Consider the following 17,808-nt stretch of genomic DNA (forward strand, 5'->3'; position numbering starts at 1 on the left):
TGATCCATATTTTACTTGTAGTTGGTTTACAATGTTTAAATTCTGTTATATTACTTTATTATGCTTACTGATGTATTATCCCTCTCTTATTTCTTATTTTTCTGTGAATATTGACAATACATATACATTACATACAACACTTATGACTATAATGGGATGAAACGCTGATATATGATAAAAATTTTCCCGGTTCCTTCTCCTAAACAAATGTTTGTGGAATGAAATTAGGGAAAAAATAGTGTGAGCTACTCCAATTTTCCCATTTTTGTGAAATGATTTCTCTTTAACTCTTCATGCTATAATGTTTAATCACTTACACAATCACAATATTTTCACTATTTTACAATTCACTCCACCACACTATCAAACTCACCCCAGACACACCACCATCACAACACCTCAATATTCACCCCAGCAAAAATCGTCCAACAAACCACCACCATCAATATATTTATCCTCACACTACCTTAATACTTACGCTAATAAATAATAATAATAATAATAAAAAATGGTAATAAGCCCGGTGGGATGTCAGAGCATTTCAACAATGACACAGAATAATATTTCGCAAGGGCGTATAGTACCAGGACTGTTCTTTGGTGCACTTCTAGGACGTACAAGATAAGTCTTCTGACTGTAAAGTGGCAGGTACTTTTTTGCTGTTTGGGGCTAAGTCTAAAGAAAACAATAGTTATACTTTTTTATAAAGAAAACAGTAGTTCTCCTTTTTTATAGTACAGCGAGTTCTGCTATAACGCGTGTTTTGACAACGCGAATTGGCTCTAACACGATTGATGAATAGAGGAACAATATTTGTTAAACGCGAACGCGTTTGCTTTAACGCGATTCCACTCGAACGGTTGTTGTGGCTTGGCGCGGGGTTATGCAATGTTTACAGTTCACGTTCAACATCACATGTTCAATTGATTTGTGTGTTTTGTTTGTGAAGAATTGCAGAAATAATTTATGTAATATTTATGTATACAGTATACCTGTACAGTACAGTGAGTTCTGCTATAACGCGTGTTTTGACAACGCGAATTGGCTCTAACGCGATTTATGAATAGAGGAACGATATTTGTATAACGCGAACGCTTGTTTGCTGTAACGCGATTTTTGCTTACTATTTCTCCAATTTTGTGGTATTAACTGTGAATATGGTAAAGAAGAATATCTCCAAGAAGCATTCTGGTGATCGAATTCCCGGTGATGATCGTAAAAGAAAGTCTATAACCCTTGAAGAGAAGCTCGATGTTATCAACCTCAAATTCACCCTTCTCCCCCATCAAGTTATATTCATATTTTTTCAAGGTAAAGTGTTGCATTTACTGTATGATTTCATTATTAGATATGAATGTAACATTTATTTAGACTGTGCTATCCTTTGTGTTAGGCTAACTACTAAATTTTTTCGATTTCGAGTAGTAATCTGCAATAACCCTATTTTCTCCATAAGCCCTGTTATTTCTATTACGCGAATTTCTATAACACGATGTTTTACAAGAACACAACTATCGCGTTATAGCAGAACTGACTGTATATGTAAATTGTAAAATTTTAAATAAGAGAGAAAAACAAAATATGTAGCGTTTTAGACCTGCGCTCTCTGTTTACACCACACGATCAATCTGAAACACGTGGGAAGTTTTTAAGCGTCCTCAGTGATTTCTGATTACTGTTTCTCCAATTTTGTGACTATGGAAAAGAAGAATACCTCCTGGAAGCGTTCTGGTGATCGCATTTCCGGTGGTGATCGTAAAAGAAAGGCTATAACACTTGAAGAAAAGCTTGATGTTGTCAATCGTTTTGAAAATAAGGAAAGAACATGTGATATTGTGCGTGCAACAGAAATAAAGGAATCTACTTTACGCACCATTAGAGACAATGCAGCAAAGATTAGAGCAAGCTGTATTGCTGGAAAAACCTTGAGTGCTAGCAAAAGTGTGAGATCACGGCCAAAGGAACTTGAGGAGATGGAATGGTTTCTAAGTGTTTGGATAGAAGATCAAACGAAAAAGTGATCTGGGACCAGCTTCCTCACCATTAAAGAGAAAGCCTTATCAATATATGAGGACCTAAATAAAAACTGCACCTGATGATGATGATACTGATGATGACGATGACAACTGTGAAATCCTGTCTGCATGACTCCTCAACATCAACCTTCTCCCCCATCAAGTTAAATTCATATTTTTTCAAGGTAAAGTGTAACATTTACTGTATGATTTCATTATTAGATATGACTGTAACATTTATTTAGACTGTGCTATCCTTTGTGTTAGGCTAACTATGAAATTTTTTTTCGATTTCGAGTAATCTGCACTAACCCTATTTTCTCCATAAGCCCTGTTATTTCTATTACGCGAATTTCTATAACACGATGTTTTACAAGAACACAACTATCGCGTTATAGCAGAACTGACTGTACCCAAGAGTGAACAAAAATATCTGAAAACTACGGTAGTTGATGTATTTTTATGAATTCTCTGGGATGAAGTCGAATGGTGCCCAAAGTGCACACATACAGGTATTATTGACTTGAATACTTTTTAGACATTTGGCAAAATTAAAATTTTTTTGAAGAACCCTATCTGAAAATTGGGCGAAAGAATTTAAAAACAAAGTTAGAAATGATGGCCAATGGTAACAAAAGTATGCAGGTAAAAGGATTAGATGCATTTTCAATTCTAGGATTTTTTGCAATCTTCAAGTCTTCATAGAACCATATCTGTTAAAAGGGAAGCCTCACCATTATAGGGTGAAGTACAGTAATATATGGACTCAAAAAAGCTTGTCTATACATCCAGGAAGCTGTCTAGCTATTCAAGATAGTTTCCACTTCTCATCAACTTTGCTTGTTTGCAAACAACCCATTGTCTCACTGACTGCACTAGTGAAATTATTTGGGTAAATATTCTGCTTTTATAACTTTTTACTTCATTCTCACCCTTCATATATCACACCATCTTTATATCTCTATCATTATACTCCTCCATTACAAACTTATGGGCTACTTTCTGAGTGTCCAAATAAGTTTAGTTACTACTAAATACATAATGAAATAAATGCAGTTATAAAGTGAAAGAATAGGGGACACTTACGAAAATACATTCTTGGGTAATTTTTTGGTTGGCATGGATGTAACCACTTGCCCCCAGAGGAGAACTCCACTCCCAAACAGGATACACCATAACCAAAGCTCCAAAGAGAGTGCCTCAGTGGAAAATGCCCGACCTCCAAGCTGCACTATCACAATCTGTATGTGAAACAAAACATACAATTTTCATTAATCTAATATATATATATATATATATATATATATATATATATATATATATATATATATATATATATATATATATATATATATATATATATATATATATATATATATATATATATATATATATATATGCGCGCATGCGTTATGTAGGCTATAGATTCTTATTTCCATATAATTTCCTCGATCAAGTCCCTACTTGGAATTGGCATAGAACATCTGTCTCATTAATTCTCTTCACTGTCACACTTGACAATAATTACTATCAAATCTGCCTCCTAAGATGATCTTTACCTCCTTAGTATGAACAGTTTTAACTAAATTGGGAGTTCCTAAATAAAATAACCAAACAATGTCACCTTACCATGCTGGCTACTACCATTGATGAACAGGTAGAAAACAATTTGTGGATAAGTTTATTAACAGATCATCAAAGGAGAAGCAGTAAACATTTGGAAAATTGTAATCTAAAGTATGCAAAGATGAATCTGTGACATGAAAAGTGTTCAGTTTATTTATTCAAATGATGGAGAGATGGAGAGAGATGATTTAAGAAATATTAGAGCTCATAATATTATACATGGGCTTATACAGTGAGCACCCTAATCTTCGAGGAGATCAATGACCAGTAGGATTGACCAATGATCATTATCAAGAGCTGAATAATTATCAATGCCTGTAACATCAAGCTTGCAGACACTTCAAAGCTGCCTTAAATTATTCTTACCTGACTTGCTAGTGTACTCAGCCAAATGCTGTAGAAAATGGGATTACTAAAGAAGCCCTGGAACACGTTGCGCTGCCCATGGATTTTCCGTGCATTGATTTCGTTGAAGAGAGTCATCATAACAAAAGTATTGAAGATGATGGTGAAGTGCTGGGAGGGTGGATCACGGATGTCAGCGTAACGTCCAGAGTCTATGTCTAACAATCTATCACCTGTTGAAAAAGATTTATATAACATGATGAATCATAACATCATCACAAAAGTTCTATATGTTAAAATAATCATAACATCAACAAGAAAAATTTTAAAATATAAAGGACAAGTTAAATAAAACTAATGAGTAAATGAAAATAAAAGACAATTTACTTTGAACTAAACTACAGTATGGTGTGACTACATATTATACATAAAAATAATGAAACAGATTTCAGTGTAAGCATTAGTCAATCAAATGTCTAACTTCTTTAAGTATCAAATGATCAAATGTACATAACTTAACAACAAAACATTTTAAATATTAAAATAAATTAATATAAAGTAAAATAATAAGCATGGACTCATGCTACTTCAAGGGTATCAGCTGAAGGGAATATACAGGGTGAGCATAAAGTCTTTCCCTGATTACAAACATTTTTTACACAAAATATATGCTATGTACAAACATACAGTTTTTTGCAGCTTAAAATATGCATGAAAAAAAATCTATGAATTCGTCTACACAATGCTACAACATTCATGTTTCTATCTCAAATGGTCTTTGAGATATGATTTTTTATAATCAGGGAAAGACTTTATACTCACCCTATATATCTTCTCCATATGGATAATAATCACTCCCAAGTTTACCCAAGTATCCACAATCAGAGCTGCCTCTAACATATTTTGTGCTAAAACGGTGACAAGAAGTAGTAAGCACTTCATACTCCCTCAACTAATATTCACTAAAAACATGCCACTCCATCCACAAGTGCCACCTTTCACGGTAGCGTAAAACGTCAACAAACTATATCAGTCCAGTTTGATAGCTATGTATTTCTACCACAAGTGTTTCAACCTTATGCCTTAGGACCAATATCATTTGTACTAGTTTCTTCAGTTTATTTCATTTTATACCATATCTTGCATTATCAGTGGTGAGATTTCTAAGTATGTCATGAACAGGTAGGTCAACTATTCAGTTCAAAGTCAGCAATCAAAAATAAAACTGGAAATGCTGTGGCAAATTACAGAGCATTGCTTATTAGCCAAACATAAATTATACATAACAAATAAATTTCTTGTAATCATAAAATACAGTACAGTACTGGGTATATATAAATACAGTAATGTAAATCTTCCACTAAAACCTCTTCTTTCCAAGATTCTCTTCCACGGTCTACATTTCATGTCCATGAAAATTATTTGTCCTCAGTCTCATAGCATGTTATTATTCATCAATTACTCCTCTAATTCCTGCATGCTTGCCAATGTACAATAAGTGCTCAATATAAGTACAGTATTGTAAACTTTTTAAATGATAAAACAATAAAAAAAATAAGTAAGAAAACTATATATATTGACCCTCTAAAAAATTCCCTGGCAGCACTGAGGGAGGGAGGGGGGAGGAAGATAAGGGGACAGTGTTTTTTTGACAGCCGACGCTCGTGGTCACCTACGCATTTAACAGCTATTTTTAGCTTGCCTTTGTGTCCAAGATGGCCAGTAATGCATATAATTACTAATCATAATACTCCTGTACTTACTTGCTATAAATATTTCATTTAGAATATTATATTTGCATTATTTTTCATAAAAAGTGATTGGCAACACACATACACACGCAGTTGGTCACCAGGCTGTCTGGCTGTCTTTGTGTTTGGTAGAGCAAGCAATGCATAAAATAACAATAATTCCACAAATAAATACATTTATAAAATAATCATAGCATTATTTTCCAGTAATAATACACAACAATACTTAAAGCAATATTACTTTGATACAACATGTAAAATGGACAAACAATGAAAATGAAACAAACAAAAGTACGTAGGTAATTATGTTCAGGAAGCTTCCCTGTGCCCAAGAGTGTGGCGTGACAGGCAAATACTGTACTGTAGTCACACTGGAACCTGATAACCCGCGCTGGGCATTTAAACAGTGGGGGGAAAAGGCGAGCGTTCTGAAAAGTCACCCTGGGCGAGCTGGTCGGGCGTTCTGGAACGTCACCCGGGGCAACATACTGTAAGACCCACCGGACCCCACTAGGGGAATATTTCGGAAAAAAAAACACTTAATCCACTTTATACAAATGATCAGGCTTAGAAATAAAGAAAAAATCATATAAAACTATGAAATAAGAAAAACAAAGAGCAGAGTAGAAAATTTTTTAATCTTCATTTATTGCATTTCCACCAAACTTTAACCTGACATATGGTCAGTGGACCCCAGATCTGATCTTGAATGCTGTTATAACGATGATTATTGATAACCCCTACCCTTCCTCTACTCAGGAGACAGGTCATGTGACCTGATTGCCATGTTCTATGTCTTTCTTCCTTGCTTTCTTCAGTTAGTTGGATGAAAAGGTTCTATACTCACTTTACACTAGCTTGGCCCAGAAGCCACGCCCTCATTTCTATAAGCGAGCTGATTGGTTCATATCAAATGTTCATTTCGCTGTCTATTTATTCATACTAATGTGTTCACTATTTATTATCAGACCTGTTCTTCTCTATAATAATGTTAAAAATTACGAAAATAAAAACGCAAATGATTTTTAGGCGCTCAAAGAGGATGTTAAAAATGTTAAAATATGTATAACAACGGTACATATTTTAACATTTTTGGCATCCTCTTTCAAGTGCTAATGCCTTAAAATCATATGCATTTTTATGTTTGTAATTTTTAACATTAATTGAGAAGAACAGGTCTAATTATGAATTGTGAACATGTTAGTATGATAAATGCAGAGGTAAACGAACACTTTTTATGGACCAATCAGATACTTTTTAGCGTAGAAAGGGGGCTTGGTTTCTGGGCCAAGCTACTGTAAAGTGAGTAGTATAGTATTTGCACCGAAATATACCAGCTCCAATATTTCATCTTTTATTTTTCCAATGTGGGTTTTTAATCTATTTATCAGAGCGACCAATACACTTTCAGAATATCATATACATATTATCAGCTCACCTTGCAATGTGTTACTTTTATTTATTACTGTATTAATGTTTGCACAGTAATTATAAATAAAATATTTTATGTGGCAGCCAAGGCATGGTAGCCGAGTATATTTGTTGGTTGGAATAATGAGGATCAATCTCTGGAAAGATGCAAAAACTTAATAAAAAATGAATGAATAATCAAACACAAAAATTTGGAAATTTTTGAATGCATTAGTGTACTGTAAAAATATTCTGAACTCGGTTAATTTGGCTTTTTTGGTAATTCACATGACCCAGAACCCCTTTGATGAAGGTATGGTGTATCATCAAAAGTTAAGCTCTACACAATTAAAGGTTTAAGGTAACTTTACAGATTAATAACATACAGTCAACCCTCGCTTTACGCGGTCCCACTTTACTCGTTTACGCGGTACCCTGCCGAACACGGAATGCTCACTTTCCGCGGTACCCTGCCGAACACGGAATGCTCACTTTCCGCGGTGTGTGTACCCTTTTACGCGGAGAGCGGCGTGAGCAGGGTGCGCACAAGGTCGCCCAGTCATCAAAACATTACCAAGTTCTTCACCCGCCACCCACCACAGCCGGCCCAAGTCAGTGATAGTGACATTGATAGTGAGGATATGGACTTATATGGACTTTGAGGGGTTTGACAAAGAGGCCCTGCAAGCCTCTGTGGTGGATAGTGATACAATTGATACAAGTGATACAGGTGAGGGCCAATAATCTGCCCTCTGCTTCAGAACCAACCCCCCATCCCCGTGTGCCCAGCCATCTTTTCTACTAATGTAAGTGTTAAAAAACCTAATATTATTGATATTTCTCTTAATTATTAATTGTGTGTGCATACCATCATAAAATTAAGAAGCTATTTTTACTACAACGTAGGTATTGTGTCTGAAAAAGTGGAGTTTGGGTGTCGGCCCGGTCTCTATTTCAATTAATCCCATATGTTATGTTGTTCACTTTACGCGTTTCTCACTTTATGCAGGCCGCCGTGGGTTCAATTGACCGCGTAAAGTGAGGGTTCACTGTATGTCCTTTTTTTTTTTAAATTGGGCATATTTAAGAGAGATACAGTAAACCCTCGATAACTCGGTATTTGATAACTTGGAATTTCATATAAATCAGCATGGATATGGTCTCGGAATGTATTATAGTATAACTCGGGAAATGCCAAGATATACATATAAAATTATCTGGGGAGATCTCTGCATATCTCGCCACTTGCATCACTTACCATGCCTCTGTGTCACCTACCATACCTCTATGTTACCTACCATGCATCTGTCACCTACTAAGATACTTCATTCTTCACCCGCAGTGCTGGTAATTGCTATATTTTCACATTTAGTAATATCATGCACACATACAGGTATATGGGTCAATAATTTTTTATTCTCGTATATTTGTAGGAGGGGGGAAGTGCCTCGACAGGTCGGAATTTGGGACAACTCGGCAAGGCCAGAGTCCCATATGTGCCGAGTTAAGTTAAGTTAAGTTAAGTTAGGGTATCAACCATAAATTAAAAATTTATTTATCAAGCTGAAAAAGTTAAGGTAATCTTTACCACACTATTTGGTTTACATCTCCATTGTTTTTATGTAGAACCATTCACACTCTCACTGAACTTGAACTTTTCCTCTTGATAAATTACCAGGTACAGAATACGTACTGTATATAAAAAAATCTTAATATCATCTGATTACGTATATCAAAAGCCTGAACAAAAAGCCTTGTATCAACATTCTTTAGCTAAATTTCCTTTCACCAACTTACTTTCTTCTCTCATCTCTTAGATCTCTTCTTTGAGAGCAATCATGCAGTCATAAATGAGTCACATTCTGACTGCTTTCCAATTAATGCTGGAAAGCCACAAGGTTGTGGTCTTATCCTTTGCCTCTTTTCTGACAAAAATTCACAGGGCAAATCTTGCAGTGACACCTAAAATTGTGAACAAGATGGAAAGCATAAACTAAAACATTTCCTTAAGACATAAAATGCTCCATAAATGAGGGGGCTGTATACAGTATTCAAGTTGGCAAAGTTGTCATGTACATTGGATAAAAGCAATCTCTTCTTAATATATAGTGTGACACATGTGGAATAATATCCTTACTGAAACAAGAAACCGTTCCAATATTTATAACAACCTTGGACAGGTCATTAGGGAAGATGAGACAACCTTTAACAAGCTATAGCTTCCTTCCTCACACAATGCCACTACAGTATTACAAGTTAGACATGTCGTTACACTTCCCCCTTCACAATACTGAAACAAGACCTCATCTCAACTGTGATCTCAATGCCAGTGCAAATTGGGGTAGTATTATGCTTGCAGCTTTTAATGTCTCTAAAACTAAAGCACTAACCATCTCATTCAAGCAAGATATTATATTTTAAGCAATTTTTTTTTTACATTATTTAAATTACGTACCCTGTATTTGACCCATAAGAGTATTCTAAGACTACCAAAAACATTCTTTCCTACAAAACTAGGTTTAAATTATTTTTTGGTATTTTCCACACTTATTCCTATCCTTCTTTTGATTGCTACACTTTTTTATCAATACTGTACATATCTTCCTTTACATGGAATATTTAGGTGATGTTACAATCCTATCGTCATTCCTCTTTACCAACAAAATCCAATACTCTGTACAGTACAGTAAAAAACTGTTGCTTATTAATTATCCAAATTTCATTTTAAGTTTTCAGCCTCTTCAGTATTCTTCCTATTAATATTCTATCATTTCTCTGCCAATCAATATTCTTATGAACTTCACACTACTCTTTACTAATAATATGCTAATTGTTCTCATGTTACAAGTTGGCACGAATCTGATGACTGTCATACCTGCATATAACCCACAGGTTGATGCTGAGGAAATCAAGAATGTTTGGAAAACTGCTACAATCAACTACAGAATGAGGGGTATGAATGGGACAGCAGCAGCCTAGGGGTAGCAGAACCAGTACATGGACAATGACCCCAAGGATTTAAAAAGTGGCTGGAAGCTCTTGATTACCCTGTAGTTGGAAAGGTTAGAAGCATCAGACAATGAAGGTGTATTGCTGGTTACCAAATTGACTGTTGCAATCACGATGGAATGTACTGTACTGTTCAAAATGACTGGCGGAAGAGTGTAATCATGAATACCTGCACTTACGAGGGTAAAAGGGTTGCAGTGAAACCGTTATATTAGGTTATGAAAGTTATAGAAAGGGTAATTGAGAAATTGATAAAGGAGAGAGTGGACATAAATGGAATGAAGTTCGGGTTCATGTCTGGTAGGGGTAGAGGCATTATTTAAAGCCAAACAACACAGGTACAAGAGAAATATCTTGAGAGAAAATGGTACTTTGTGTCTGACTGGATACCATATGAAAAAATAAAGTGGGCAATAAGAAAGCTAGGATTCGAGGAGTGTCTTGTTCGAGTGTATATTGCATATGTGAGGTTTCAAAAGTAGCTGTGAGAGTAAATGTTAAGGAATTTGAGATGAAAGTTGGGGTTCATCAGGAGTCTGTTTTGAGCGCTCACATGTTTATCAAGGTGCTAGATGCAATATCATGGGACTTTAGGACTGGTCTGCCCTGGGAGTTATTGTATGCTGATGACTTAGTGTTGATAGCACATAGTATTCCATTATTGAAGAAACAGCAGAGAAAATTAAAAAATGGAAGGACGAAATAGTTAAAAACCTTGAGAGTGAATGTGGCGAAACAAAAGAAAAAATATTGATTAATGACGTGGGTAAAGAGTCCCATGTTGGAAAGTGGAAAATGGCCATGTACTATCTGTAGAAAAGTGTTGGCAACAAATCAATAATGTGCAGTGAGTGTGGAAGGTGGGTACACAAGAGGTGAAGTAAAGTAGAGTAGATAGCAAACTGCAAGATGTTGCTGACTTTAAGTGTTCTTTATGCACAGGTAACCATGTGGCCTTACTGTAGCAAGGCTGGAGAAACTCAACATTAAGGATATATCCCTAGACTGTGTTGAGTTGTTACCTGGGTAACTTGATCTGTACTGAAGGTGCTAAAGTTAGCTCAGTTTCAAATGTCAGAAGAGGCTGGGGGATAGTTTAGGGTTTCTTCCTTTATTTAAGACAAGAGGACCCTCCCTACATGTGCTATGAAAGATATATACAATTGGTAAGAGAAGTGTGATGATGTATGGCAGTGAAACATGGGCAGTTAAAGAGGATGACATATACAGGCTCAAGTAAGCTGAAATGAGAATGGCAAGATCGATGTGTAATGTGACACTGAAAGACAGGAAACCTGTTCAGAGCTAAGAGGGCATTTGGATATTGAGAGTACTGGGTAAGTTTTACGTGATGTAGGCAGAGACGGTTTGGGCATGTAGAGAGAATGACTGAGACCAATTGGGTCAAGAGATGCAAAGGGAAGGGAGGAAAGCCAGTGGTAGGCCAAGAATGATATGGGGAGAGGTTGTAAGATATGAAACTAGAGTTAAGAACTTGACAAAAGAGACTGCAAGAGACCATGCAGCATGGAAAACTGCTATCAGATAATTGCGGCTAATGCATGGAAGAGTGCCATAAAATTTTGATGATGCAACTCCTTACATGTAATCATTATTACGGTCATGTGCATTTCCCTTTGATACTTTCTCAAAACTGAATCATAATGAAGTAACAAAATAACTAGATTTTCACTCTTCTTGTTCCTAACAAGGCAATTTTTCACAAAGATATATTTTCAAAACATTTTATTCAAATACTGTAAGAGTGTCAAGTCCTTACTATTTACAGTATATGTATGTGTACAAACTCAAAGGTGACTGTTTTCCACGCCAAGAAAACCAACTTGATGTATAAGACATTATAACCTTTGCAAAACCCTGAAGCAACTGTATGGTAAGGTTGGTTATTTGGACTAATTACTCATAAGTACAGTAATGAAGTGATGGTAGTGGGGTCAATGAGGAGTTCCATGTTTTTTATCATCTTAGAATGACTGGGTATTACTTTTTAAGTTTTTAGTGGAAAATATTTGTCTCAGCAGCCCTGAAGGAAGACTGGCAAACTTGAAAATAACTGGCCTCTACTTATATAATAAAGCAGTTGCTCCTATGTAAGATTAAGTTTTCTTTAACTGGCTTTGTTACTCAACACATAAGCTGCCAGGGCTAAGATACACTGTACTTAATATTCTTTAAAATAATACTGTACAGTAAGCCCTCCTCCAACGTGTATTCCTGAAAATGTGAATTCACTTATACAGTAGCACCAGGATAAACCGGACTAATTGGGCCAGACCCGTGTCTAAAAAATGTGAAAGTCTGAAGAAAAAAAAACGAATATATAAGGGGAGGGGTAGTGGAGATAAAACTGCTTATCTGAACTGTTTAAAGAAAATTAGTTGTTGTTTTGTTATTACTGCACTTCAAAACTAAGGTCTTTAAGTGTGTCGTGGATTCCTCCCCTACAAACGCTGTTTGTCGCTGACTAGCCGACCCTCGAATTCACCAGCCTGCACCTCGTGTCCAAGGTCAGCAACCAGCGCCGCCATACACGAAGGAAGTCAACTATTAAGCCACGCCTACCTCCGCTATATAAGACCTCACCTCGTGGTGACCTAGCCCTTTCTACCTACAGCCACCAGCAAGCAACACCTCCTCCTCCGCTCCTGCCGGCGACCATGGCGACCCACAAGCTGGTCCTCCTCTGAGCACCCTCACCAACCAGCTCTCTCTACTCAACACTTGTAACCATGCTGCCTTCCCAGCACCAAGCTGCATTGTACATCCAATACAAAATGTATAGAGAGAGCACATTGTGAGTTTCCTTTCTCCATCCCATCCTGAGTGTGAACCAATATCCCGTACCCCACAAGTGTATAACAAGGTTAATAAAAGACTATTACATCAACAATAAAAAAAAAGAATATATGAAACTGACATAAGTCTTGTTCTCAACTGTTTTCACTGAAATGATTGTTTCATACCGTAAAGTGATATATGTAAGTAGCCACAGAATTTATCTTATGAATAAAGACAAAACTGTATACTGTACAGTACAGTAAGTCACGTATAACATCGCCCCGCTTAACGTTGTTTTGGTACTACGTCGCTAATCTTTAGATACCCAAAATTTGTTTAACGTCCCGATGACTCAGTACAACGTCGTTTTGCGTCGTCATGTACTGCTTCTTATGGCACATCACCCTCTCTCGGCTCAGCACGCTACCTCTCACTAGTGGAACGTCACAGCCTCCCCAAGCGACGCCAAGCCAGTCTCTGTTGCGACTTCACATCATTTGTGTGTGCTTATGTGCTTTTGCTCTAAAAACTGTACTCTAACCATTCAAAATGGCTTCCAAGCGTGCATCAAGTGCTACTGATGCTAGTGTTGTGAAGAAGCAATGTAAGACCATTACCCTTGCTCTGAAAATGGATGTATTAACCTGTTTTGAAAAAGGGGAACGTGTTGTGGGCATAGCCGCTGTTCTAGGTCTAAGCCCCACAACGGTGCGTACTATCCGGACCAACGCGGACAAGATTAAGGTTAGTGCTGGAAGTGGTACTACTCTGAGTGCAACTAAGACAACTCGCACTAGATGCACTTTGATAGAAAAGGTGGACAAGATGCTGGCAAAGTGGATGGAGGACCAGAATCAACGCAATGCGCCTGTGAGCCTTATGGTTATCCAGCATAAGGCCAGATCCTTGTTTGACGACATGAAGGAAACAGAGGGTGAAGGATCAAAGGAAGAGACCTCTACAGCCAGCCGAGGCTGGTTTCAATGATTTAACCGTCGTTATAACTTTCACAACCTAAAGATGACTGGTGAAGCTGCTAGTTCAGATACGGTTGCTGCCGAGACATTCCCGACAGAAATCAAACAGATTAACCAGGAAGGAGGCTACTCGTGGAAGCAAGTCTTCCTTGTGGATGAGACTGGTCTCTTTTGGAAGAGGATGCCTGAGAGGACCTAAATCTGCAAGGAAGAGAAAATAACGGCAGGTTTTTAAGCGGTAAAAGACCGCTCGACACTGCTGCTTGACGTGAATGCTGCCAGCGACTTCAAGCTGAAGCCGATGTTGATTTCTTGAGCTACCAACCCATGGGCCCTGAAAGGTTACACTAAGGATCACCTTCCTGTGATCTGCAAGGCAAATAAGAAGGCATGGATAACTGGCGCCATATATAGCCAGTGGTTAAACGTGTACGCCGTCCCTGTAATGAAGGAATACTGTGTCAAGGAGAACCTTGACTTCAAAATTCTTCTGATCATTGACAATGCTCCAGCTCATCCTCCCAATCTTGACAACTTGCATGACAATGTAAAAGTTGTATTCCTGCCTCCCAAAATGACAGCACTGATGCAGCCAATGGACCAAGGCGCCATCTCCGCATTCAAAGCATATTATTTATGCCGTACCATGGACCAGCTGCTAAAGGTTACAGACGGAGAAAATAAGCCTACAATCTGATAATATTGGCAGGGCTTCAACATTCTTCATGCAATTGACAACATTGGTAAGGCATGGGAAGAGGTTTCAGAAAGTTGCCTGAATGGTGTGTAGTGTAAATTGTGGCCCGAGTGCATCAACAATTTTACGGGATTCACAGACTTAGTCCCAGCAGTGAATAGGGATACCGTCAGCTTGGCTAGACAGGCAGGCTTTGATGAGCTGCAATCAGAGGATATTGAGGAAGTCCTGGTATCCCATACAGAAGAGCTAACTAATGAAGATCTGCAACTGCTAACAGAACACAGTCCCATTGAAGACGACGACGAAGAAATTGCACAACGAACGGTAACTGCAAAGAGGATGGCAGAAGTGTTCAACATGATCCAGCAAGGTATGCAAATCCTTATTGATAATGACCCAAACAGAGAACGTAGCTCACAGATTCAACACAGCATTGATGACAGTCTTGGCTGTTACACTGAGATCTACAAGGATAAAAAGAAGAGTAGCACCAAGCAGTCAACGCTGGACTCATTTTTTCGTCATGGGAAGGCAGAAGCAGCATCTTTACAACAGGCTGCAACCGAGGAGGAGCAAACAGCGGCGGAGGAGCCCCAGTCAGAGCAGGAGGAGAAAGAAGCGGCCACAGAGTCTTAGTGACTCACCGCTCTCCTACGCTCCCATCCTCCTCCTCCGCTCTCGTCATACTCCTCCCCTCCCGCCATCCACCTCCTCCGCTTCACTACCCACCATACACTCGCTCTAACACCTCCGCCCATCGGTGAGTACCAATACAAACTTAGTACAGATAGTTGTATATGTATGAACTATTTTCTATAGAAATGGCAATGATTTTCTGTATATGTAATGAATTTCATGGGGCAAAGGGAGGCTGGGGAATATAACTCCCATATTTTATCTATTTCTTATGGGGAAAATGGATCCACTTAACGTTGTTTCGTATAACGTCACATTTTTAGGAACATAACCTCGACATTAAGCGAGGACTTCCTGTACTAAAAAGATAGAAATAAGAACAAATAAAAGTAGAGGGATACTGTATGTGGAAAATGAGTGTGTATCTGAGAGCAGCAGGCAGGCAGGCAGAGGGTAGGGAAGGCGGGTAGAGTGTGGGTGGGTGGCTCCCTCCCCCAAGATTCCTTCAACACTTCTTGATGCAATTTCACCAGAATTCCCATATCATTTAGGTTCATTTGGTGCCAGATTGATCAAATATTATCCCAAAAGAATAAACTTTTCTGAAAAAAGAATCCCACACTCAACACCATGAGTAGTTTGTTTACAAAGGCCAAACAGCTGATAGGTTTACCACAACGTCCGTCTTCAACACTTGGTAAATTAGTACAGTACAGTAGTGTAAGACGACTCCAGGCAGGAACAAAGGTGTTCGCAGCTTCCACTATTGAACTTCAGTGTGGTGCAGACAACCTCACCCTTGTCATTTACACTGAATGCAACCTACAGGACATCCTGAACACCTACACAGATGTTTATGCACACTTTGGCCTTGAGGTGACTGTACATAAGACTCAGATTCTCTTTCAGCCTGCCCCTGGTTCAGCCACACCTCCACCATCCAACCAGCCTAATGGTACTACCCTCGCTAATGTTACCCACTTTCAGTATCTCGGCTCCCACCTGTCCACATTGGATCAGATGTGCATCTAGAACCTTTGGCAGACTCCGTACCCGTGTCTTCAGCTGTAAGGAGCAGAAATTATCTCCAAAGTTACACATATATCGAGCAGTGGTCCTACCCACCCTGCTATATGGCAGCAAAATATGGGTCACATACAGGAGGCACCTCAAGGCACTTGAAAACTTTCCCCAACGTAGTCTACGTTCCATCCTCCGAGTTAGCTGGGAAGACAAGAAAACAAATGCCTGTACGTATTCTCACTGACACCAACTGTAGGAGCATCGAGGCTACCATGTTACCCACATGGATGACAGTAGACTGCTAAAGCATCTACTTTACAGTCACCTAACAAATAGTAAATGTAATGCTGGCTGGCAACTGAAAAGGTATAAGGATAGTCTTCAGACAAACCAGAATAAGTGCCAAATTGACCCCATCACCTGGGAGACAATCACTCCACACCGTAAAGCTTGGAGGAGCACCAAACGAGAGGTGTCAATACACGTACTTTTGGGATAGCCCGACTGCATAGCAAGGCAGACAAGCGCCAACGGCGGAAAGATGCTGCCGCCGCCCCTCCCGCACTAGATATAGTTCTCCACACGTGCAACATCTGTGGACGACACTACTGGACCCGTATTGACCTCTCTAGTCACCTAAGAGCTCACTAATAAAGGTGACATCCCTAATAACTCATATCATTGTCTCAGCTATATGCTAAGGTGGAAAAATACCTCCATGATTGTAATATTTTGTACAGCTACCTAATGGGCTTTAGGGCTCTCACTCAATTGACACCAGTCTGATCCATCTCACTGACTATATCAGATTCCAGATAGCCCAGGGAAAATACACAAGTAAGGTAATGCTAGATTTGCAAAAAGCCTTCAATATAGTCGATCATGATAGACTATGTGAAAAACAGCAGGCTCTTGACCTTGGGTCTGTTGACTGGTTTAAATTATATCTTAACAACAGGAAACAAATTGCTGTTGCAAATAACACTGAGTCAACATTCATGTCAATAGCCTGTGGAGTCCCACAACGGGGTATCCTTGGACATTTGCTCTTCCTGTGTTATGTAAACAACATGCCGTTTAGTGTTAATTGTAAAATTTTTCTGTACGTCGATGACAGTGCTTTTAGTGTCAGGTAACGATCCAAACAATATACTGTAGCTAACGAGTTATCATCTGAACTGGAGTCATGCAAACAATGATTCATAGACAACAAATTATTCCTACATCTTGGAAAAATTAAAGAAATATTATTCATTGTACTATGTGGGAATTAATCCATCTCAACTGTAACCTCAGTGAAATATCTTGGACTAACTCTTGTTTGTCTGGTGAATTAAGGGTAGATAATGCAGTTCAGTAATCCTGTGTTTTTCGCATTTTTGTTTATCGTGGTTTTAACAATTCGCGTTTATATATATATATATGTATATATATATATATATATATATATATATATATATATATATATATATATATATATATATATATATATATATATATATATATATATATATATA

General features: G+C 38.0%; 1 protein-coding gene across 8 annotated transcripts in view; it reads right to left on the reverse strand.

Moving 5' to 3' along the window:
- Window positions 1-17,808, reverse strand: part of LOC121877511 (plasma membrane calcium-transporting ATPase 2-like) — a 155,015-nt gene that overhangs the window by 18,012 nt on the left and 119,195 nt on the right. For all 8 annotated transcript variants that reach the window (XM_042383389.1, XM_042383461.1, XM_042383318.1 and 5 more), the window contains 2 exons: window positions 4,008-4,219; window positions 3,102-3,256 (listed from right to left, as the gene is read on the reverse strand). In XM_042383389.1, the coding sequence (XP_042239323.1) occupies window positions 3,102-3,256; window positions 4,008-4,219 (367 nt within the window). The remainder of the gene's footprint in view (window positions 1-3,101; window positions 3,257-4,007; window positions 4,220-17,808) is intronic.

Source organism: Homarus americanus, unplaced genomic scaffold (assembly GCF_018991925.1).
Source record: "Homarus americanus isolate GMGI-L3 unplaced genomic scaffold, GMGI_Hamer_2.0 scaffold51859, whole genome shotgun sequence".
Classification (NCBI taxonomy): Eukaryota; Metazoa; Arthropoda; class Malacostraca; order Decapoda; family Nephropidae; genus Homarus; species Homarus americanus.